Genomic DNA, 23,901 nt, shown 5'->3' on the forward strand with positions numbered 1-23,901 from the left:
ATGCTCTAGGTTCCACCGCATCCCTTCGCTGTTCTCCGCACCCCACCCCACCCCCGGCTCCTCCGCGATCCTCTGGGTTCCTTCTCACCCCTCCGCGCTGCTCCAGGCTCCTCCACACCCCTCCGCGATCCTCCCGTCCCCTCCGTGTCCCTTCCGCGGCCGCGCAGCCCCAGAACGGTTCATTCGGTAGCTCCCCCCGGGGTAATGGGGGGGTGGGCTTGAAGGGGGTGGGGGTGGGGGTGGGCGGCTGTGGATCCCGCAAACGTCCCGGCTCTCACATGCGGCGATCGTTGAGCGTTAATTAGAAATTCATTACAATTAAAAGCCGCGCGCACACGCCTTAATTACATCTGATTTTTTAATTCCGAATCCGTGTTTACACAGTAAGCGAGACGTACCTCCTGATTATCCCCAATACTCTTTATACTGTACTAATTATGTAAATTAAACCTAATTAACTGACAAAAACTGCAGTCAATTCAACTGTTAAAAGCTGAGAGGATGCGGGAAGAGAGGGCCGGTTCGCGGTGCAGTCGGTACTCGCCCCGGGGTTCCGCGGTACCACTCCCGCCGTCGGGGAGAACCGGGCACACCGGGGGCACCGGCATAGCCCGGCCCGGCGAAGGGCACGGTAGAGAGGACTGGGGTGAGGGTCTCGGTGCTGAGTTGCATCCTTACAGTGCTTCCACACCACCACATTCCCGAGGAGCCGGGAAAGGGAATTTTGGGGGTGGGGGGAGACACACCGGTTCCTGGTGCTTCGCATCCCGCCGGTTCCGCAGCCGCTGTGAGTATTTAACGGGTTGGGATCAGCCCATTAAATGCCGTTAAATGCTCCGAAAGGGGCAGTGGGGGTTTTGTGTGTCCCCACTCAGCCGCTACACCGGCTTTAGCACGGGAGGGGCAGATCAATAATTAAAAGGCGAGGGATAATTAGCGGTGATCATTACGTGAAGGCCTCGCCGCAAGGCTCGGCCGGTAGTACCCCGGCTCCCTGGTTCCCGTGTCCTATTTCCCCTCCCCAAGACTTCGATGGGACGGTCCCAGGCTGGGGGGAACTGAGGCCACTTTCCTGCGTGGGTCCGTGAACTGGTTAAACCGGGAAGCACGGAGATGATGGATGGTTCCGCACCTGCGTTACTCTCCGCGCCCGTTCAGCCGCATCTTCCCGTGACGGGGAGAGGAGGGTGGGAGGGGTGGAGGAAAGGAGGGGATGGAGAAGGGGACTGGGGCGGGGGGGGACACACAAAAGTGATAGCTGGGGGCGATCCGCGCCGTTATTAACTTCTGTTTGATCAGTGTAATTGCGCCGATCGCGGCCGGACGCGATGATTAATTACAGTTTAATTAATGTGGCCGTGACGAAGGTTCCATGCAGGAACCCAACCAGGCCAGCGGACGCGGTTATTGGGCCCCCACCACGGCGACAAAACCGGTGCACACTGGAGCGGAGGGAAGACACACCCGCCCCGCTCCGGGGTCCGCCGGTCCTGTCGCCGTGGCGGGGTCCCCCGTGAGGAACGAAAAAACACGGCTAACCCGCCCCCAACCCTTTCCTCCGGGCGATTTCGTTGCCATCCCTATGTATGTGCCCCCCGTCTCACCCCTATTGCTTCTCCCTCCCCGAGAACGCGCATCCCGGTGTGGCGAATAGTGCACGGTAACAACGCACCCCCAATTTCGTTAAAACCTCTCAACCAGCCGCCCTGGGGGCTCCCTTTTTCGTTACCTCCTTTTCCCTCTTAAACTTTCCAACGAGCATCGTTCCCCAGCCCCCCCGGAAAAAAAAAAAGAAAGAACCTTAACGCCCCCTAATCTCTCCCCAGTGATTCCCACACCGCGATGGGGAGGGGGGGCGGGATGCGGAGGGGTGCGGAGCCCCTCGCAAAGTGCAACCCGGGGTTGATCCTTGCTCTTACCTCAGGTGGGTCCCTGCTCGGTAACGGTACACCCCCTTCTCGCCCCCCCAGACCAACCCCCCCTTTCTTTTTCCCAAACTCCCCTCCCTTTTCTTTCCCTCCCCGTTCTGCCGTTGCCTTAAAGCCGCGCCGTGATTGACTGGAGCGCGTCGGTGATTGACGGCGGCGGGGTCCCGGCGGCCGTTAATGTAAATATGCTGGTGCTAAGTGGGTGTGTCTTCCCGTTATTTTAGCTGTCACCGGATCAATGTGCAACGTCTCCCAAGTACGGATCCGGATCCTCCCTCGGTAACGCGCGGCTTGGTCATTCGCTCTTGTTGCATTTCAACCGGGAAGACGCGGCTGCCGTTACCGGGCGCTGGCAACGAAGGCGTCGGGTGAAGGGTACGGACTCTGCCCACCTGCCTCTGAATCCCGGTGGGTTGCCCACGGGGAAAGGGGCTGGTGGGGACGGACCACCCCCCATCCCCCATAACCCATCCCCGGAGCTGATGGCGGCCCCGGTACCGGGCTGCGGGCCCTAACCCCGAGGAAAGCCTGCACGTCCAGCCGGCCTCCTGGCGCGGTAAGTGGGAACGGGAGGAGGATGGAGGGGATGGGGATAGAGGGGAGGGGATGATCGAGGCGCATTTTCGGGATAAGCTCCCCGTTATTTTGTGTAATTACCACGGAAGCGGCTTATCACCGGGAGCCCCCCCTCACCGCTAAGCCAATTTGCCCGGCTCGCTGCTGCCCTTCTGCTGCGGGTCCTGCCCGCCCCGGCCCCTCTAATCCGCCCGCTCCTAATCGCCTACCAGCGACACGACAAAAGGGCTCCCGGCCGACCGCGCCCGACAACGGGCACCGAAAGGCAAGTTTCTCCTGGCCCGGCCCCAGGTTCGGTCCCCCCACCCCGGCCTCGCCGCTCCGGGACGCGCCGGTCGTATCCTCCGGTGCGTTTCGTTGAAGCCCGCCTGGGGCTCGTCGCAACCGGAGGTCCGGCACGGCTCGGCGAGCCGGCACAAAGGGAAAGGACGCGGCACCTCCCGGTGTCAGCCCCCCGCACCTTCCCGGGACGTCCTTGTCCCGAGGCCGCCCAGCTCCGGATCGGCCGATGCGGTGGGGCTCGGTACCGGCGGCCGCGGCGGGGAGGGATGCGCAACGGCTCCGACAAATCTCTCCGGCCGGAGTGGTCCTGCGGCATCGCTGGGGGTTGTGGGGTGGGGGTAATGGTTGGCTCCCTGCCGGGATTGGCAAGCGGAGACCAGCCGGGCCCCGGGAACGGCGGCGGGGTTCTGGGAAGGCTTCTAACCCGCGTCTTTCCCCGATTTTGTTTTTGCAGGGGCGTTTTGGGGGGGAATGGAGGCGATCGCCAGTCAGATGGGAAATGGGAGAGATGCAAGCTCCTCCCCAAATTCAAAGCAAGAGCTGCAGCCCTACCAGGGCTCCAATACCCTCAAGCCCAACCAAGTGGGTGAGACCTCTCTGTACGGCGTGCCCATCGTGTCCCTGGTCATCGACGGGCAGGAGCGGCTGTGCCTGGCGCAGATCTCCAACACACTGCTCAAGAACTACAGCTACAATGAGATCCACAACCGGCGGGTGGCCCTGGGCATCACCTGCGTGCAGTGCACCCCGGTGCAGCTGGAGATCCTCCGGCGGGCCGGGGCCATGCCCATTTCCTCCCGCCGCTGCGGCATGATCACCAAACGGGAGGCGGAGCGGCTGTGCAAGTCCTTTCTGGGCGAGCACAAACCCCCCAAACTGCCCGAGAACTTCGCTTTCGACGTGGTGCACGAATGCGCTTGGGGCTCCCGGGGCAGCTTCATCCCGGCCCGGTACAACAGCTCCCGAGCCAAGTGCATCAAGTGCAGCTACTGCAGCATGTACTTCTCCCCCAACAAGTTCATCTTCCACTCCCACCGCACCCCGGACTCCAAATACACCCAACCTGACGCCGCCAACTTCAACTCCTGGCGCCGTCACCTCAAGCTCAGCGACAAAACAGCCACCGAGGAGCTGTCCCACGCCTGGGAGGATGTCAAGGCCATGTTCAACGGTGGCACCCGCAAGCGGACCTTCTCCCTGCAAGGGGCGGCCGCCGGCGGGCCCGGGGCCGGCTCTCCGGCCGCCAAAACCTCTCTGCACCCTCCTCCTCCCGCCGGGCCAGAGCTGGCCCCGGCTCACAAAAGCCTCCGTTGCAGCGGGCAGGAGCCGGCGGGCGAGCGGGGGGCCTTGGGGCTACCGGCGGCTCACGGCGGGGCGACGGGCGGGCACGGTGGGGCGGGCGCGGTGCGCAGTTACCCGGTGATTCCAGTGCCCAGCAAAGGCTTCGGGATGCTGCAGAAGCTGCCACCACCTCTTTTCCCTCATCCTTACGGTTTTCCCGCCGCCGCTTTCGGACTATGCCCCAAAAAGCAGGAGGACGCGCTGGGGGGTGCGGGAGGCGGTGAGGCGGGCAAGGGTGGTGCGTTACCGCCCGGCATGTTTTGGGGACCCCCCCATCCACACCCGCACCAACCGACCCAACCTCCCCACCAGCCCGGAGCCACCAAGGACACAGGGGTCTACCCGTCCTTCCCCGTCTTCTGGCCGGCCGCCGGCAGCCTGCCCGTGCCGCCCTACCCGGCGCAGAGCCAGGCCAAGGCGGCGGCCACGGCCGTGGTGGTGGCGGCGGCGGCAGCGGCGGCAGCTGCGGCCGCGGAACCGCCCGGTTTGTCGGGCCGGCACGGAGAGCTGGAGGGCTCGGAGCCGTCGGGGAGCGGGAGGAGCAGCGCTACTCCCCAGGAGGGAGCCGGGCCGGAGGGAGAGCGTTGTCCCAGCGCCTTATCCCGGGCGGCGGGTGAAGAGGAGCGCTCCGGGGATGAAGCGCTGCTCCCCCCACTGCCCCTGCCCAGAAAGGGCAACTACCTCTCCGCTTTCCGTCCGGTGGTGAAGGACGCCGAGAGCATCGCCAAGCTCTACGGAACCCGGGAGGCGTACGGCGGCGCCGGCCCCCGCGGCCCCGGTTATCTCTCCCCGGACTTCCTCAGCGAGGGCAGCTCCAGCTACCGGTCGCTCTCACCCGGGGGGGACACGGCCGAGGAGCCAGAAGTGGATGTGGAGTCCAACCGCTTCCCGGAAGATGAAGAAGAGGATGCTGCCCCCGCCGCTGCCCCTGCCGAGGGACGGGAGCCGCCGCCGCCCCGGCTGCTGGACGGTACCGAGGAGCCCCCGCCGCCCTCCGCGTCCGATGGACCCGAGGAGAAGGGGGGCGAGCCAGCGGTGCAGGAGGGAGGGCAGAACCCCGACGGTAGCCCAGAGCGGAGCAGCAGCAGGGGAGCCTACGAGGTACCGGGGCGAGGGATAAGGGGGCTCTGCCCTCGGGGGGTAGGTCCACGGTGGGGGGGTTTATTGGCTCGGCTTTTGTAGGTGTATGCGCCGGAGAGGGGGGAGCACCTGCAGCCATTGAAGACCACGGCCTCGCTGGGACCCCCGCTCCCGTTCCTGTGCACCCCTGAGGCGAAGGGTAAATGGGGCCGGAGGGAGTGGGAGGTCGGTGCACGGCCCTGAGCGCTGACCCCCCCCCCGCCTGCTCAGCACCGGTGGGGTTCCCGGGTCGCCGCTTTCGTTTGTGGCATTTGGGGAGAAAAGGGAATGTTAACGGTTTCTTGATGGAGAAAGGGGACAGGGCCTCCGCCGGGCCCAGGGATGCCGCCACGGGCCGGGGCCGGTGTGGCGGGGATGGGCTGGCAGGGCCACACACAAGCACCGTGGGGCAAAGCTCTTGCCAGCAAGCTACTTTCCACCGGCAAAGCGATTAGGATGTCCGCTAAGAAGGTTTTAACGAGGGCTTTGTCCCTAATTATGTAATTAAGGATATATCAGGACCATACTTTCGTTGCTTATGGTTGAAAATCGGTTTATTAACTTTAAGAGCAAGATAAAGAAGACAATCACTCCGCGGCAGAGGATTTAGAGACCAGAAAATCCTATCAGGACCAAAGGAATGTCTCTCATCCCAGCCCTGTAAATACCGACAGAGGTAAGAGCCGATCCGTGCTCTTCAGCGGGTTGCTGCTCTGTCCCTGCGCGGGATGGTGCTCGTTCCTTCCACGAAAGGATTCTCGGTCCTTCCGTGGGATGATGCTTGGTCCCTCCACGGAAGGATGCTCAGACCCTCCGTGGGAGGATGCTTGGTCCTTGCATGAGGATCCTCAGTCCTTCCACGGGATGATGCGCGGCCCCGTTGCAGTCCCTGCTCCGGGCAAATGCGGGGTCCCTCCACGGGATGATGCGTGGCCCTTCCGCTCACCACGGAGCCCCCGCGGCCCGGCTGACAGCTCTGTCCTCCCCACCTCACCCCACAGCAGAAGACGGCCTCGGCATGGATGTCGCCGCGACGCAGCTGGTGGAAAAGGACATCGAAAATTTGGCTCGAGGTGAGGTTGGGGGGCTGCAGAGGGGGAAGGGAGGCTTTGCTGGCGGGCCACCACCCCCTCCGCCCCTCGGCCTCTCCCCGCGGCTGGAGGTATTTGTGTTGTGTGCAGGAGTGATTAACTCCTGTGATTAATGTAACGTAATGCGATTAGCGCCGCGCTCCAGATGGAAAAGTGCGGGCTCCCCCCAAACCCGCCGTGTATTTTTAAACAGATGAGTTACAAAAACTGGTCCTGGAGCAAATGGAGTTAAGGAAAAAGCTGGAGAGGGACTTCCAGAGCCTGAAAGGTAACGGACATCATCCCCGCCCCAACCGCCTTCCCCCGCCCTGCCCCACAGCGGGGAACGGTGCTGACCCCCCCTTCGCCCCCGCAGATAACTTCCAGGACCAGATGAAGCGGGAGCTGGCGTACCGGGAGGAGATGGTGCAGCAGCTGCAGATCGTCCGAGGTGAGGCGGCACCGGCCGGTCGAGATTCTGCGGCTGGGTTTTGTCTCCTTTAGATCTACCCTTGCTCATCCTCTCATTCTCCTTTTTTTTCTTTTTCTTTTTTTCCTTTTATTTTATTTTTTTTTAACTTAACCGCTCTTTCTTCTTTTTTTTTTTTTCCCTCACTCTCTTAAAAATTCTCTCTTCTCTCTTTTTTCCTCCCTCGCCTTCCTTAACTTTTCTCTGTTTCTTGCTCTCATTTGTTTTCTCACGCTTTCTTTTTTTTCTTCTCCTTTTTCTTCTCTCCCCCTTTTCCCTCTAATTTATTTTTTTTCTGTACCCCTTTCCTTCTCTCTTTTTTTTCTCTCCCTCCCCCACCTTTTCCTTTTTTCCTTTCTTAATTCTTTCCTTCATTTCTTTCTTCTCTTCCAACTCATTTCTTTCTCTCCGACTCTCTCCGTTCCCACCCTCCCCGCCGCTGCCTCTTTTGCGAAAGCAAATCCACATTCCCCGCCTCTCGCATCATTTTCCATCGGGTCTAAATTAAAAACTGAGCCGTAAAATAACCCCGGCAAAGCCGTGACCCGCTTTACCCTCCCCGTGCCCATTGTCCCAGCGCATATCCTCCCCCAGCGGCACGATGTGATGCTCTCCCCCTATCCCAGACACTCTGTGCAACGAGCTGGACCAGGAGAGGAAAGCGCGCTACGCCATCCAGCAGAAATTGAAAGGTACCGGGGCAGGACGGGATGGGGGGAGGCACAGATGTTTAAGGGGTGCCTGACCCCACCTCCCTGCATGGGAGGGGTCCTGTGGAACCGGAGAGTGCGATAGTAGCTCCATCACTTTGCAGAAGCCCACGACGCGCTGCATCATTTCTCCTGCAAAATGCTGACCCCGCGGCACTGCACCGGGAACTGCTCCTTCAAGCCGCCGCTGCTGCCCCAGTGAGACCCTCCCTGGACCCGCCCTGGGACCCTTCCCTCTATCCTCCATCCCCCGAAGCCATGCGGGCAGAGCCCACATAAGCCATTTCCACGAGGAGACAACTTGTACATAGAGGATTCGGAGCCCGGTTTTCCTCGGACTGGCAATAGGGCGGGGAGGGGGAGCCGGGACCCCCCCAAACTGCTCCCTAAGCCCCCCACCCCGCTCCGCCTACCGTTCTCTTCACTCCCCTCGCCCCCCCAGTCCCTGTGTGTCCACTTCTTCATCCCTTGTCCAGACTGGAAACAAAAGTGGCTATGTGCAATGGATATAAATGTACTGTGATTCTCTTGGTACAGTATTTGTTGGATTTTTATTTATTTATGATGTATATTTATTCCCCCCTCCCCTCTCCCCCCGGGCCCCCCCCTCCCTCACCACCTTCCCCCCCTCCCTCCCCCCCCTTGTACATTTCTGGATGTAACAGCACTTTAACGGGGCTTTATCGCGACTCTGGAGCCATCCCAACGCTCAGCCCGCTCCTGGGGAGAGACCCATGTACGGGATTTTGGTTCTTTAATAAAAAACGACTTTAAGAAGCTGCCTACTCCATGGAGCTGTCCCGGGGTGGGGGTGCTCCCCACTTTCCCAGCCCCGGGGTTGAGCCACAGCAGGGCGAGGGCTGCCTGCTCCCCTGCGAAGTTCCCCTTTTTTTCCCCCTCCCCTTCTTCCTCGCCGCAGCCGGGAGCTCATTAATGCCCATTTATATGCTCGTTTCACACATGAAACGAGCTCACACTAATGAGCTCCGGGAGTGGGTGTGGAGGTGCTCGCACACCTATTAGCCCGAAATACCTGTTTACAGCCCAGGATTAACCTAGCACAACAGGCCGGAGGGAACCTGGGGTGAGAGGGGTGGGAGGCAGCTTGCACTGGGGTCCCGAGACGCTATGGGACGACGGGAGGGACCAGTGGAGGGGGGAGCTGCACGGCTCACCGGGAGCTGGGGGTGTGGGTATGCACTTTGAACGGGGTTCCGGCGATGCTTTGGTGACCGGAGTGACTAGGAAAAGGGGAAGATGCACCTTGGACCGGGAGCTGAGGGTGGGAATGCCCCTTGCACCGGGGTCCTGAAGGGCTACGGAGCTGTGGGTACCGGGAACTGGCGGAGATACACGTTGCACAGCGGTCCTGCAGCAAAGTGGGGTTGCAGGGACCGGGAGCATTTCCGGGTACCAGGAACGATGCGGGATGGGGGGGTGTATGGGGGGTGTGTGTGTGTGGGAAGGCACTCGGGGGGCTGCCGTGAGAACCATCCGGGGGTCCCGCAGCGCTGACCAGGCGTAATCACTTTCTGGGACTCGCTAGCGGAGGAGCACCGACGGTTTCGCGGCCTCGGCCGCCACCTTGTGGACATAGCCGGGAGTGCAGCAACCCCCCACCAGCGGCCCCTCCTCTTCACCCCCCAGGCAGCAATGTGCAGTCCCCGGTCAGGCAAAATACTACAGACTGGGTCGGGTGGGAAAGGACCTCTACACGTAATCTAGACTAACACCCCTGCAGTCAGGAGGGACATCCGAAACTAGAGCAGGTTGCTCAGAACCTGAATCAGACTACAACGTTTCCAGGATGGGGCATCTCCCATCACTCTGGGCAACCTGCACCAGGGTCTCAACACCCTCAGGGTCAAGTCTGAATTTCCCTCTTTTAGGTCAACCCATTCAACCCATGACCGCTTCTCCTGTCACAACAGGACCTGCTCAAAAGTCTGTCCCCTGCTTTTGAGCCCCTTGAAGTCCTGAAAGGGTCTCCCTGAAGCCTTCTCTTCTCCAGGCTGAAGAACCCCTGCTCTGGAATAAAGAAGTTGAGTCGAGCTCTGCAGGCTGAGAGGTGGGTCACTTGAGGGAATGGGCCTCTCTGTAGCTTGTTGGGGAGCCTCTTCCCTTGCTTGTTTCTCTGTGCTTTACTGACTGGGTCGTTGCTGGCTCAATGGTGGGCTGGAGGTGACAGAGGATGACTGATGTGGAGAAGCTTGGCCTGGTTCTGGAACTGGCTGTTGGCACTGCTACAGCTCAGAGGGGTTCCCTCTCTGGTTCCCATCCTTTGGTCAGGACTCACATTCAGTCTCTGGTTCATTCCCAGCTCTGGTTTTCTGTACGCTGTGCTGCTTGGGCACCTCCCCAGCGCCTTGTTCAACCTCCACCATGCCCACCTGCTTGGGCACACCATGCACAGTGGCTGGGCTTACCAACATGTGGGTGCAAAAATGAACTATGATGTTGTATTAATATTTTCACCCTGCTTAGCTCTCATTAAAATGTACTTTGCTGAATTGAACAGGCGCCTTCGAATGACACAACGTATTAAGTGCTTAATATACTAGAAATTATGAAACTATTATAGTCAAAGTAATATGAAACAATTAGAGTGAATTAAACTTCAACAGCAGAATGAGAGAAAGGCTTCAAATTTCTTCTTCTGAAGGCGTGGTTAGTTTTTCCCCTTCCCTTCCCTTTCTCCCCTTCCCTTCCCTTTCTCCCCTTCCCTTCCCTTTCTCCCCTTCCCTTCCCTTTCTCCCCTTCCCTTCCCTTTCTCCCCTTCCCTGAAAATAAACAACCAGAGTTAGGATTTTTAGGCCTGGATTTTCTGCATTTGAGGCTGTGGTGGATTTGGAACTGGGAGAAGCAGAAGGTCTGTTTGCTCTAGCTGATGGAGTTGTTCTTTCAGGCCAGTGGCAGAGCAGCTCCAAAGAGCTGCTCACCAGACCTTCAGCCTTGCCAAGGCTTCTCCCCATATGCTGCTGTCCTCATACACAACAGGCTGGTGATTTGGAGGCAAGCAGACGTGGTGGTTCCCAGTGATGGAGTGGGGTCAGCTCTGGGTGTTGCTGCTGCACTGCCTTGGAGCTGGGATTCCCCTTTGCAGAGCAGCTTCCCTCTTAATGGGGGTGCAATCCCCTGTGACCTGCCCTGTGTTAAAATCACAGTGACCAGATGGAGCCTGGGTCTTGTTCTGAGAAATGCTTTGAGCCACCGCACTGAGGTTGGGATTGAATTGTGGGCAGCAGGGGGAAGGAAGGGGATTTTGCCCCTCTTTCCACTCTGCTGAGATCCCACCTGCAGTGCTGGGGCCAGCTCTGGGGTCCTCAGCACAGCAGAGACATAGACCTGCTGGAGTGGGGCCAGAGGAGGCCACAGCAGTGATGGGAGGGCTGGAAGCCCTCTGCTGTGAGGCCAGGCTAAGAGAGTTGGGGTTGTTCAGCCTGGAGGAGAAAAGGGTCCAGGGAGACTTTCTGGTGGCCTGTAAGAAAGTCTGGGACAGACTTTTGAGCAGGACCTGTTGTGAGAGAACAAGAGGCAATGGTTTGAACTAAAAGAGGGAGATTCATATTAGAGAAAAGGAAGAGCTTTTTGACACAGGGTGGTGAAACCCTAGCCCAGATTGCCCAGAGAGGTGGGAGATGTCCCATCCTGGGACCTATTCCAGGTCAGATTCTTAGGGGCTCTGAGCAACTTGCTCTAGTTGCAGATGTCCCTTCTGACTGCAGGGGCACTTGGGCTAGATGACCTTGAAAGTTCCTTTCCCATCCAAACTGTTTTATGATTGCATGTTTCTATGCATTGGAGGTGCTTTCCTGGCAGCACTGGGATGGTCCTGGAATGTGGGTGGGCTCAGGGGTAGCGGATGTTCTCTGGCAGGTCTGCAGCAGCGATGCAGGGTCCAGGCAGGGTATTTTGTGATGTGGATGCATGGGACCGTGTGGGACTGCACCACTAGAGCACAGAACAGAGACTTGCTCCATCAGCCTCCAAACCTCCACCCTGTCGGCTTGGATGGGGGTTGTCTTTTCAGCAGCAGCGTGGCTGGATTCAGAGGACGCCAGGAGATGGCGTTCCCAGCACCACTCTGCACAGTTCGCTGGAGTTCGTCTGGCTTTGAGCAGAGGTTCTGTGCAACTTCCACAGAAACTACCAAAATTACCTCTTGGGAAAGCAGATCTGAGCCTGGCCTTTCTCCAGCCTGCTGCAGTCTCTCCACATCGCAGCCCTACACTCCCCAGCGTGGACTGCTTCTCCCAGTTTGATGCCATCTGCCAACGCTCTGTCCCACCACCCAGGTAGCTAATAAGGACAATATTGATCCCGAGGGATGACACTTCCCCAGCTGGCTGCCAGTTGGACTTTGTACCCCCAGCACAGTGCCCAAGCCTGGCCAATTTTCCTGCCGGTTCGTATCTCGCCATTCTGGCTGTGAGGATGCCACAGGAAGCCATGCCAAAGGCCTTGCTAAAGTCAAGGTAAATAAAGCTCTTCCTTCCCTGTTTTCCCCAGAGCCAGCCCTTTCATCACAGAGGGCATCCGGGATGATTTGTGCCTGGGGACCCTGTGCTGGCTGTTCCTAATCACCATTACTTGACCCTCATGGAAATGCCTTCTAGCAGGATTTGCTCCTCAGCTTCTCGAGGTGATGCTGCTGGGACCAGCTGTTCTGTGCTGCTTTGGGTCCTTCCCCCTCAGATTGAAGGTGGGTGTCATCTTTGCTTTCCCCCAGACATCATCATTGCTGTGTCCTTTTGGAGATGATTCAGAGTGGCCTCACAGTGACACCAGTCAGTTCCTTGGGTGCTGCCCACCTGGCTCCAAGTATGTTTGTTTGTCTGGGTGGCCGAAGCGTGCCGTTATGACCAGGATGTGCTGTTGTCTGCCTCAGCCTCACCTGAGCAAACTCAAAACACTCTTTTTAGGGGAAAAATTGCAGTTGTTTCAGGATCTGCCTGGCTGCAAGGGGCTGGGGATGAGGTGAATGTCTTGTCCTTGCCTGGCTGGAGGATCCTGCTGCCTTCATCGGAAGCAGCTCGTGTAAATCAGTTTAATTTGTGCCATGAACTGGTGTCCTTTGGGTTTTATCTGAGTATCACAGAATGGTTTGGGATGGAAGGGGCCTTGAAGATCAGCTAGTTCCAACCCCCCTGCCATGGTTGGAACATGGTTGGAACTGGGGACACCTTCTACTAGCCCAGCTCTCTCAATGCCCAGTGCAGGCTGACTTTGAGCACTGCCAGGCTTGGAGCCTTCACAGCTTCTCTGGGCAACCTGCTCCAGTGCCTCACCACCATGGGGAAGAATGTATAATCAAAATAGAGATCCTTAAGAGCCTGAAGCTGGCACCCCTTGTCCTGTCACTCCATGCCTTTGTAACAAGTCCTTCTCCAGATCTCCTGCAGCCCCCTTCAAATCTGGCTGCTCTAAGGTCTCCCTGAAGCCTTCTGTTCTCCAGGCTGAACAACCTCCACTCTCATAAGAGAGATGCTCCAACTCTTGGATCCTCTTTGTGGCCTCCTCTGGACCCTCTTCTCCAGGCTGAACAACTCTCCACACTCATAAGAGAGATGCTCCAACCCCTTGTGGCGTCCTCTGGACCCAATGCTAGGGACAAGTGTGGGCAGAACAGCAAGGTATGTGAACAAGCTGGAGTGTCCACATGAAGGGGCTATGGGTTTAATTAAATTGGTGGAGGTCTGGGTGTCAGGAAGCCTTTCTGCACAAGCACAGCATATGCAGGGTAGCTCTGCCACCCTCATTTATTTTCATGTAGCAAAGTGAACTCTGTGGGCTTCTTGGAAACTTAAAACATGTTTTCCCTTTTTATTGTTGTTGGGTTTGTTTGTTTGTTTATTTATTTATTAAGCTGAGAATGCCTTCCTTTGATCTTCTTTCTGACTCTTAATGAAGTTGTGGGGTTTGACTTCCCCCCTCACTCCTGTTGTTTTTGCTTTGCTTCGCTGCCTGACTGCGGCGGAGCTGGCAAGCGTGGCCAGATCTCCTCTCCAGAGCTCTTCACACCTCCTAACACCAGCCCAGCTTCAAAGCATGCTACAAACAAGGAAGGTCCACATCCGCCTGCGTGAAGGCCAGGCTTCCACTGAAGTCCCCAAGAGCTGAATGTGTACATCCAAAGGGATAATTTGACACTAACAAATTAATTCTCACTCTTGTGCTGCGGAGGAATGAAGCTGCTGTTGCCACAGCGCAGGTGGATTAATTGGGGAGGGGGTGGGGTGGGGGAACCAGTGTCTGTGATGGAGGAGAGACATTTTCCAGGCTGCTGTGTATTGGAGGCAGGGGTGGGATGATGGATCCCCAAGAGGCTTTGCCCAGAGTCACTTCTTGTGTTGCAGTCTAACTGGTAGCTGAGGAAGGGGGTGGTGGGCACTATGCAAAGCAGAGCTTGGAGTAACAGTGTTGGTCCTGCTCTGCTTCTGGCCAACGAGTCCTACAGAGGGTCTTGAAGTCCCTGAGGCATGTTTGTCCTCATCCCCAGCATGTCTTGGTGCTTAGTGCCTTGTCACAAACCCATCCTGGTTGCCACCAGTGAGTTCTGAAGGGCTGTGCCAGCTGGGAGGACATGGGTGGGCAGTGCCACAGAAGCTCTTGCACCCAATCAGAGAATGGTTTATGTTAGAAGGCACCTTTCAAGCTCATCTAGTCCACCCCTGATGCAGTCATCATGGACTGCATGTGGTGCTCAGAGCACCACATAACCTGACCTGCAGTGGGTCCAGGGATGGGGCATCTCCCACTTCTTTTGGCAACCTGCACCAGGGTCTCACCACCCTTGCTGTCAAAAATCTTTTCCTTCTCTCCAGTCTGAATCTCCCTCTTTTAGTTTAAACCATCACCCCTCATCCTGTCACAACAGGCCCTGCTCAAATGATTGTCCCTGCAGTGCTTACAGGCAAAGCCCTTCTGGGAAGAGGTGGGAGCACCTTTAGGGAAGCCTTTGCCGCTCCTGCTTGTGCTCTCTTGGAAGAAAGAGCGAGCATCCTTCAGCTGCTAGGGCCATTAATGTCACCTTTCCCCATGCTTGCAAAGGAAGCTGCCAAGTGTAGCACATTTTAATTTGCTCTTTTCCCAAGCATTCCAGGATTTATGGCTTTGCTCAGTCTGGTTACTGCTTCTTGCAGGGATGTAAAGCTCCCTCCAGAGGGTCTCTCCACACCACGAGCTGTGTGGATCCACTGGAGGAAGCTGATGTGCTAGTCCCCGAGACTCATCCACCTAAAGAAGGGGTTTATGGTGGATTTTGCTGGAATTCGAGCTTTGAAAGCTGGTGAGGAGATTTGTCTGCTCAGTAGTTACATCTAGCAGGCTTCTGTCTGAACACTGGTGTGTTACTGTCTGTTACAGACAGGTAGGGGTTGAAAGGGGCCTCTGGAGGTCATCTAGTCCAACCCCCACTCCATGTCTTTAAATGCTAAGTTGCTTTCAGGTAGTTTGGATTTGAGCAGATATTAATTGGGTAAAAATTAACAAAAGACAAGAGAAAGTAAAAAAAAAGAAAGCAACTTAGAGACAAATGGATTTTCAGTGATGCCTGCACCAGGTTGAGAAGAATGTTTGCAGTTTCTTGCCATCTGTAGCAACTTGTCCAAAGCAAACATTACCATTTGGTCCAGCTTTGGCTGCATAATTGCCATAAACCATTGCAAGGGCATCCAGAATAGCACAGCCCTGGAACTACTTCTAGGATTAGGTCCTGCTCCTTTAAAAAAATAAACCTTGGCAAGAGCTTACTTCTCCCTAATAAAAATTCCATTTTCACAGCCCTAATCAAGTTTTCCAGAGCTCTGGTCCAAATTAGAAACTGCATGCAGGATATCTGACCCCGGAGAACAAGATGGAGCTTTGCATTTCAAGCAGTGCCAGGCTGGAAATTTCCAAAGTTCTCAGTGGCTCACCCATGGCAGAACTTGGGAGAGTGTCCCAAGAAATCTGTCCCTTTCGTGGCAAGGCTCCATCAGACCTAATCCGCTCGTCCCTGCTCACAGGTGGAAGAGTCTTCTTTGTAGGATTCTTCCAGAGGTGGCATCTCTCTTCACAGACCTGTAGATATTTCTGGACTGATTTCATGGCCAACCATTAATTATTGTTTAACTGGGGAAGGTGGTGGGGAAAAGGAGGCACGGAGGAGCTGAAGCCATCTTGCTTGGTGGGCATCGGGAGTGCCACTGGTCTCCTTAATGAACCTTCCCTGCCTGGATGGCACCTCACATCTGCCAACTTTTTTGAGATCCTCCAAAACTGTTACCTGAACAGTCTTGGCAGGGAGATGCTGTGGTTCCTTTAGGCTCCTTTCTTGAGTGGCCTTGGCAGGGGGATGCTGTGGTTCCTTTAGGCTCCTTTCTTGAGTGGCCTTGGCAGGGAGACGCTGTGGTTCCTTTAGGCTCCTTTCTTGAGTGGCCTTGGCAGGGAGATGCTGTGGTTCCTTTAGGCTCCTTTCTTGAGTGGCCTTGGCAGGGGGATGCTGTGGTTCCTTTAGGATCCTTTCTTGAGTGGCCTTGGCAGGGAGATGCTGTGGTTCCTTTAGGATCCTTTCTGGAGTGGCCTTGGCAGGTAGATGCTGTGGTTCCTTTAGGATCCTTTCTTGAGTGGCCTTGGCAGGGGGATGCTGTGGTTCCTTTAGGATCCTTTCTTGAGTGGCCTTGGCAGGGGGATGCTGTGGTTCCTTTAGGATCCTTTCTTGTGTGGCCTTGGCAGGGAGATGCTGTGGTTCCTTTAGGATCCTTTCTGGAGTGGCCTTGGCAGGTAGATGCTGTGGTTCCTTTAGGATCCTTTCTTGAGTGGCCTTGGCAGGGAGATGCTGTGGTTCCTTTAGGATCCTTTCTTGAGTGGCCTTGGCAGGGGGATGCTGTGTTCCTTTAGGATCCTTTCTGGAGTGGCCTTGGCAGGGGGATGCTGTGGTTCCTTTAGGATCCTTTCTTGAGTGGCCTTGGCAGGGAGATGCTGTGGTTCCTTTAGGATCCTTTCTGGAGTGGCCTTGGCAGGGAGATGCTGTGGTTCCTTTAGGATCCTTTCTTGTGTGGCCTTGGCAGGGGGATGCTGTGGTTCCTTTAGGATCCTTTCTGGAGTGGCCTTGGCAGGGAGATGCTGTGGTTCCTTTAGGATCCTTTCTGGAGTGGCCTTGGCAGGGAGATGCTGTGGTTCCTTTAGGATCCTTTCTTGTGTGGCCTTGGCAGGGGGATGCTGTGGTTCCTTTAGGATCCTTTCTTGTGTGGCCTTGGCAGGGGGATGCTGTGGTTCCTTTAGGATCCTTTCTGGAGTGGCCTTGGCAGGGAGATGCTGTGGTTCCTTTAGGCTCCTTCCTCAAGTGTTACTTACCTGTCCTCCTCACTAATGTTCGGACCTGAGGTGTGATTGGTGATGATTGTGCAGGTTTAGCACCACTTTCCAACCTCTCCCAATGTTGCAGCCTATTTCTGTCTTTACAAGGAGGAAATCTCAGAAGTATGAGGCTGTCCCCAGGAGTATATGAAGATCAATGGTGGATCACAGATCAGTTGGGAAAGACCTGTAAGATCATTGAGTCCAACTGTCAACCTAACACTACTGTGGCCATTAAACCATGTCCTAAAGTGCCATGTCCACATGTTTTCTGAACACCTCCAGGGATGGTGACTCCTCCAGTTCCCTGGACAGCCTGTTCCAATGCCTGACCACTCTTGCAGGGAAGAAATGATTTCTAATATCCAAACTAAACCTCCCTGGCACAATTTCAGGTCATTTCCTCTCATTCTATCACCTGATACTAGGGAGAAGAGACCAACTCCCACCTCACTCTAACCTGCATTCAGTGTGAGTCAGATGGAGTTCAGTGCTGTTAGAAGAGAGCTTCTCCTCAAGAGAACAGCAAAAGGGTTTTATGTTTGATCATTTAAACAGTTTTCTGCCATTGCCTTCCCACCTTTAGATCCAGCTGTCCATCAGGAATTCTGGGGGCAAATGGATTTTTTTCTGAAAGGAGGTGGGAGTGAGGTGAAGCTTGGTCTCTTCTCCCAAGTAACTAGTGACAGGATGAGAGGAAATAATGAAATAACCTGAAGTTGCACCAGGGGAGGTTTAGGTTGGATATTAGGAAGAATTTCTTTCCTGCAAGAGTGGTCAGGCACTGGGACAGCCTGCCCAGGGAGGTGGTGGAGTCACCGTCCCGGAAGGTGTTCAAGAAACATGTGGACATGGCACTTGGGGACACAGTTTAATGGCCATGGTGGTGTTGAGGTGATGGTTGGACTCAACCTTAGAGGTCTTTTCCAACCAAAAAAATCCAGTGGTTCTCTTCCTGTGATAAACACTCACCTCACAGAGTCTGGGGAAAAAAATCATAGAATCAATAAGGTTGGAAGAGACCTCAAAGATCATCAAGTCCAACCTGTCACCCAACACCTCATGACTACTAAACCATGGCACCAAGTGCCACATCCAGTCCCCTCTTGAACACCTCCAGGGATGGCAACTCCACCACCTCCCTGGGCAGCACATTCCAATGGCTAACAACTCTCTCTGGGAAGAACTTTCTCCTCACTTCAAGCCTAAACTTCCCCTGGCGCAGCTTGAGACTGTGTCTTCTTGTTCTGGTGCTGGTTGCCTGGGAGAAGAGACCAACCCCCTCCTGGCTACAACCTCCCTTCAGGTAGTTGTAGACAGCAAGAAGGTCTCCCCTGAGCCTCCCCTTCTCCAGGTTGAACAACCCCAGCTCCCTCAGCCTCTCCTCATAGGGCTTGTGCTCCAGACCTCTCCCCAGCCTCTTTTGCCCTTCTCTGGACACCTTCGAGTGTCTCAATGTCCTTCTTAAACTGAGGGGCCCAGAAGTGGACACAGTACTCAAGGTGTGGGCTCTTAATGTCTTAAAGAGACATAACCCAGCTAGGTGTAACCAGGGGACGAACCTCTGCTGGCTGCCACAGCACACAGGACTCCAGCACCAGATGTTGCTTTTGTAAAGGCAAAGGCAGCAGCGATCCCTGCAGCGTGGATCTAGAGGCACTTGGCCATCAGTTAAACGATGGAGGAAAACCACAGGCAGAGTTTATCTTGGTATCTCTGGCTGCCTGGGTTAAAAAGGTGTGGAGAAATATTAAAAAAAAAAAAAGAAAAGAAAAAGAAAAAACCCAAACCCCCCACCCCCCAAATCTGGGTAAAATGGTTGCTGAAAGGGTCACGTGGGCTCCTAATTGCGGCAGCATGTTGAATGATGTGATAGGATGGGGTTATATAACACCTTTTATGAAACTCTTGGCACACAAACAATGCATAAAAATAACAGATGTGGCAAATCACAACCACGTTCTGAGAGCTTGCTGTGGTTCAGCTGAGGGAAAACAATGGACTGGAGTTAAATTGGGACCTTTTTATTTGGTATTATTTCTCCTTGCCCTCTCCTCCCTCCCCCTGCCTCTAAATATCCCCAGGCGAAGAAATGTTTGAAGGAACAGTAAAAAGGCTGAAAGTGCAAATAGGTTTGCTCCTAAAGAAATCTGCAAGTGCTTGGTAGCTCCAGGGGAGGGTCCAGTCCTGCTCCTGTGACTCTTGCTACCTTCAGTGAGACTTTTCTTGCAAGTATGACATGGTCCTGAGATGAGCCCTAAGGGAATGATGGTGAATCGGTGTCCTGATTAACAGTGTGTGCAACTGCCCACAATTATCCTTCCCTAGTGAGGCCACATCTAGAGTCCTGGGTCCAGTTCTGGGCTCCCCAGTTCAAGAGAAACAGGAAACTAGTGGAGTGAGTCTGGTGGAGGCTACAAAGATGCTGAGGGGCCTGGAGCATCTCTGTGAGGAGGAAAGGCTGAGAGCCCTGGGGCTGATGAGCCTGGAGAAGAGCAGCCTGAGAGGGGATCTGATCAGTGCTCAGCAAGAGATAAAGGGTGGGAGGGCAAGAGGATGGGGCCAGACTCTTGTCAGTGGTGCCCAGTGACAGGGCAAGGGTCAACAGGCATGAAGTGCAACCCAGGAGGTTCCATCTGAAGATGAAGAGAAACTTCTTTGGTGTGAGGGTGCTGGAGCCCTGGATCAGGCTGCCCAGAGAGGTTGTGGAGTCTCCTTCTCTGCAGAGATTCCAACCCCCCCCTGGCCATTGTGATCCTGGGCAAGCTGCTGTGGGTGCCCTGCTTTAGCAGTGGGGTTGGACTGGATGATTTCCAGGGGTCCCTTCCAGCTCCCATCATGCTGGGATTCTGTGACTGTCTTTCTAGGACCATCACCTCAGCAAAACCTGAAGGGATGCCCAAGGTGAACTACAAACACACAAGGACCTCTGCAAGGGAATAACCAGGTGGGTGCCTGCCCATCTTCTCCAGGTCTCACCATCTCCAGAGTTCTCCAGGGTACTGGCACATGAAAGATTGTTTCCAGTGCTCTGCTGGAGAGGTCTGGCTGGTGGGAACATGGCTTTTCCCATGCTCTTGTGAGGCTGCAATGCTGATAGCAGACCTCTCTCTCACAGCCTGTAATCGGGGCAGGATCTGCAGGCCAGCAAATGCTCCATGACTTCACAGGCTGATAAAGGGCAGCAGGCTCCAATTAAGCACCCACAACTGACTTCTGTTTGTGGTGGTACACGGTGTCCTGGACATGGGCAGTCCATAGCTTGGAGCACCTAAAACCAGACCCAGAGCTTTAAATCATCAGGGGAAGCCATGGAAGCCATTTCTTCATGGAAGAAGAAATGGGACATTTGTGGAGGTTTTGTGGTTTGGGGTTTTTGTTTATGGTTTAAATCCCTTTCTGGCTGAAAACCAGAAGGAGTTAGAAACCAGGTGGGGGTCAGCCTCTTCTGCCACTTAAGTCCATTTTCTACCACTTGTTAAGTTGCAGCAGGTTGGATATTAGGGGAAATGTCTTTACCAAAAGGGATCACTGGGCACTGGAACAGGCTGCCTAGGGCAGTGGTGGAGTCACCATCCCTGGAGGTGTTTAAGGATTGTCTGGATGAGGTGCTTAGGGATATGGTCTAACAGGTGTGTGGAGGGATGTGTCAGGTTAGGGTTGGACTCGATGACCTATGATCTTAAGGACTACAAGTCATATGAGGAGACCTGGGATTGTCTCCTGGTTTTGTCTGTGGAAGAGGCTGAGGGGAGACCTCATTGCTCTCTACAGCTCACCAAAAGGAGGCTGGAGTGAGGTAAGGGTTGGTATCCTCTTCCTAGTATCAAGTGATAGAGAGAGAGGAAATAGCCTGAAATTGTGCCTGGGTAGTTTTAGGTTGGAGACTGGGAACAATTTCTTTCATGTAAGAGTGGTCAGACATTGGAACAGGCTGCCCAGGGAGGTGGTGGAGTTGCTGTCCCTGGAGGTGTCCAAGAAATGTGTGGCCATGGCACTTTAGGACATGGTTTAATGGCCATGGTGGTGTTAGGTTGAAGGTTGGACTCAATGATCTTAGAGGTCTTTGTCAACCCAGACAATTCTCTGATTCTAAGGTCCTTCCCACCCAGGCCTTTTACACAGCTGATTCCTCCATCAGCTCAAGCCCTGGTCCTGGTCGGCATACGGAACCATCCCTGCTATGATAGCTCCATCATAATTATGCTTCCCAGAAGTGAATTTGGCCTCCATTCTGCTCCATGATGTCCCATTAATTCTTTATTCATTGTTTGAGAGAGCCCAGATGTGAGCAGAGGAGCGACCGCTCCATCCTTTCGGAGCCGTTTAACTACGAGGTGCCAATTATTTCTCGGTATCGGTTGAAAAAGAGCTTCGGATCCCAGATGGAAGAGAGCTGCAGGACATCTCCAATGAAAAAGAGGGGGGAAAAAAAAATATATAAAATAATCTGAACAGCCTATTTTTATGAGTAGAGAAAAGAAAAAAAAAAACCTTTCAGTAAAGGGCTTCCAACTTTCAAAAATAAAAGAGGAAATTTCGACTGAAAAAAAAAAGAGAACTTACTGTTTTGAAAGAGTTTACTGGGTGGAGATGTCAAGCTGAAAGGATCTTGTGCAACTTTGCTTTTTAGGTCTAATACTACATTCACCCATTTGTTCTTTTTTTTTTTTGCTTTACCACAGGAAAATCACAGGGGAATGCTGAGGGGGGAAAAAAAAGTGACTAGCTGAAGGCATGTGAGGACACTGAACTGCTGGAGCGAGTCCAGAGGAGGTCAGAAAGATGATTAGAGGGCTTGGAGTGCCTCCCCTGTGGGGACAGGCTGCAAGAGTTGGGGTTCTTCAGGCTGGAGAAGAGAGGGCTCCAGGGAGACCTTATTATGGCCTTCTAGTACCAGAAGTGGGGCTCCAGGAGAACTGGTGAGGGACTTTTTCCAGGGGCTTGGAGTGATAGGATGAGGAGCAATGGCTTTGAGCTGGAAGAGAGGAGATTTAGGCTGGAGATTAGGAAGAAATTCTTTCCAGTGAGGCTGGTGAGACACTGGAACAGGTTGCCCAGGGAGACTGAGGATATCCCATACCTGGAAGGTCAGGCTGGATGGAGCCTTGATTAATCTGGGCTAGTGGAAAAATTCAGGAAGGATCCAGCACATCTTGTGTACAGGGTGCAGCTGTACACAGCTTTCTCTCGGCACCAAGGAGAGCTATGACTACCTCAGGACACTGGCTGGGGACAGCTGTGTGGTTAGTAGGCACTCTGAGAGCTGGAATTACCCTGAAAAGAAGGTTGTAACTGTTTGGCAGTTCAGGATTGGGCTGATTCATGGTCATCAGATTATTCCTTGGGGTGATTAAGGACATGGACCTAATGGAGCAGGTGCAGAGAAGTGCCACAGAGATGATCAGAGGGCTGGAGCAACTCCTCAATGAGGACAGAGTTGGGATTGTTCAGTCTGGAGAAAAGAAGGCTCCAGGGAGACCTTAGAGCAGCCTTCCAGTACCTGAAGGGGGCTACAGGAGAGCTGGAGAGGGACTTTTTATAGGGGTTTGTAGTGATAGGACCAGGGGGAATGGATTGAAACTAGAGCAGGGGAGGTTTACGTTGGGCATCAGGAGGAAGTTCTTCACAATGAAGGTAGTGAAACACTGGTACAGGTTGCCCAGAGAGGTGGTGGAGGCCCCATCCCTGGAGACATTCAAGGTCAAACTTGATGGGACCCTAAGCAACCTGATTTAGTTGGAGGTGTCCCTGCTCACAGCACGGAGGCTGGGCAAGATGACCGTTCAGAGTCCCTTGCACCCTGACGCATTCTGTGTGACGTGGCCAGCCTGGCGCTGCCGCAGAGGCAGCCGGGTGCGGACACTGTCATCCTGGGGGACACGCAGAGGTTTGACACCTTTGAACACTACATCGACCCAGGATCAGCTACAGGAGCCTGGAGTGCTTTGGAAATGAACATCAGCCTTTCCTTTGTACTGATGGATATCCAGGCTTCCACCCCTGTGGCTGCTGGATGCCAGCTAATTGAAAACGGCATGGAAGCAGAAAGAGTTGAGTTCAAGAAGGACGAGAGCTGGACGTTTCTGTCTCTGTTTTGTGCCTGGAGAGCTGGTATTTCTCTAGCTCCTTCCCATCCTCCAAGTCCTCTGGAAGTGTGAAGGATTTTTTGCATCCAGCAGACGGAACAATAAGGGACGACTCAATTTTCCCCATCTGTCAACAAGTCCCGAACAAACTGTACATCTTTCTCTTTGGAAAGCAGGCTTAGGTAAATGAAAATCTCCAGTGCTCATGTCCGTGGAGCAGAGGTTCTGAAAGCAATTCTGTCATCACCTTTCTGCCTGAGTTATTAACATTATGTTTTTAAAACAGATTACAAATTGCAGACAACTCGTCGTGGGCTCTCGGAGACGGTGGAGCGCAGGCTGTGCTTGCAGGCCAGGAAGCCAACTGCATCCTGAGCTGCCTGAAAAGCAGTGTGATCAGTAGGAGGAGGGAGGTGATTCTCCCCCTCTACTCTGCTCTGGTGAGATCTCACCCACGGTACTGCATCCAGTTCTGGGGGCCTCAGCACAGGAAGGACATGGATCTGTTGGAGTGGGTCCAGAGGAGGTCATGAAGATGATCAGAAGGCTGGAGGACCTCCCCTATGTGAACAGGCTGAGAGTTGGGGCTGTTCAGCCTAGAGAAGGCTCTGGGGAGACCTTAGAGCAGCCTTTCAGTACCTGAAGTGGGCCTACAAGAAAGATGGGGAGGAATTTTTGACAAAGGCTTGCAGTGACAGGATGAGGAGCAATGGCTTTGAGCTGGAAGAGGGGAAATTGAGCCTGGAGATGAGGAAGAAATTCTTTCCAGTGAGGGTGGTGAGATACTGGAACAGGTTGCCCAGGGGGGTTGTGGATGCCCACTCCCTGGAGCTGTTCAAGGCTAAGTTGGATGAAGTCTTGAGCAGCCTGGTGTAGTGGAAGGTGTCCCTGTCCATGGCAGGGGGATTGGAACTGGATGATTTTTAAGGTGCCTTCCAAACCAAACCATTCTATGATTACCTAAGGTAGTCTTGGCTC

The 23,901-nt window shown here is 54.7% G+C and overlaps 2 protein-coding genes across 2 annotated transcripts; both read left to right on the plus strand.

Moving 5' to 3' along the window:
- The first annotated feature begins 2,743 nt into the window (after positions 1-2,743).
- SKOR1 (SKI family transcriptional corepressor 1) lies at positions 2,744-8,084 on the plus strand. The gene is made up of 9 exons (XM_054168963.1): positions 2,744-2,851; positions 3,241-5,228; positions 5,310-5,406; positions 5,815-5,922; positions 6,248-6,319; positions 6,531-6,605; positions 6,693-6,767; positions 7,412-7,477; positions 7,600-8,084. Exons 2-9 carry the CDS (start codon positions 3,258-3,260, stop codon positions 7,695-7,697), a joined length of 2,562 nt encoding a protein of 853 aa, XP_054024938.1. The 5' UTR covers positions 2,744-2,851; positions 3,241-3,257; the 3' UTR covers positions 7,698-8,084.
- A 1,816-nt stretch (positions 8,085-9,900) lies between these two features.
- LOC128898041 (vacuolar protein sorting-associated protein 29-like) lies at positions 9,901-22,995 on the plus strand. Its single transcript, XM_054169204.1, has 3 exons — positions 9,901-10,033; positions 21,974-22,183; positions 22,652-22,995. The coding sequence occupies exons 1-3, from the start codon at positions 9,901-9,903 to the stop codon at positions 22,993-22,995; spliced, it is 687 nt and encodes a 228-aa protein (XP_054025179.1).
- The last annotated feature ends 906 nt before the right edge of the window (positions 22,996-23,901 follow it).

This window comes from Dryobates pubescens, chromosome 17 (assembly GCF_014839835.1).
Source record: "Dryobates pubescens isolate bDryPub1 chromosome 17, bDryPub1.pri, whole genome shotgun sequence".
Taxonomy (NCBI): Eukaryota; Metazoa; Chordata; class Aves; order Piciformes; family Picidae; genus Dryobates; species Dryobates pubescens.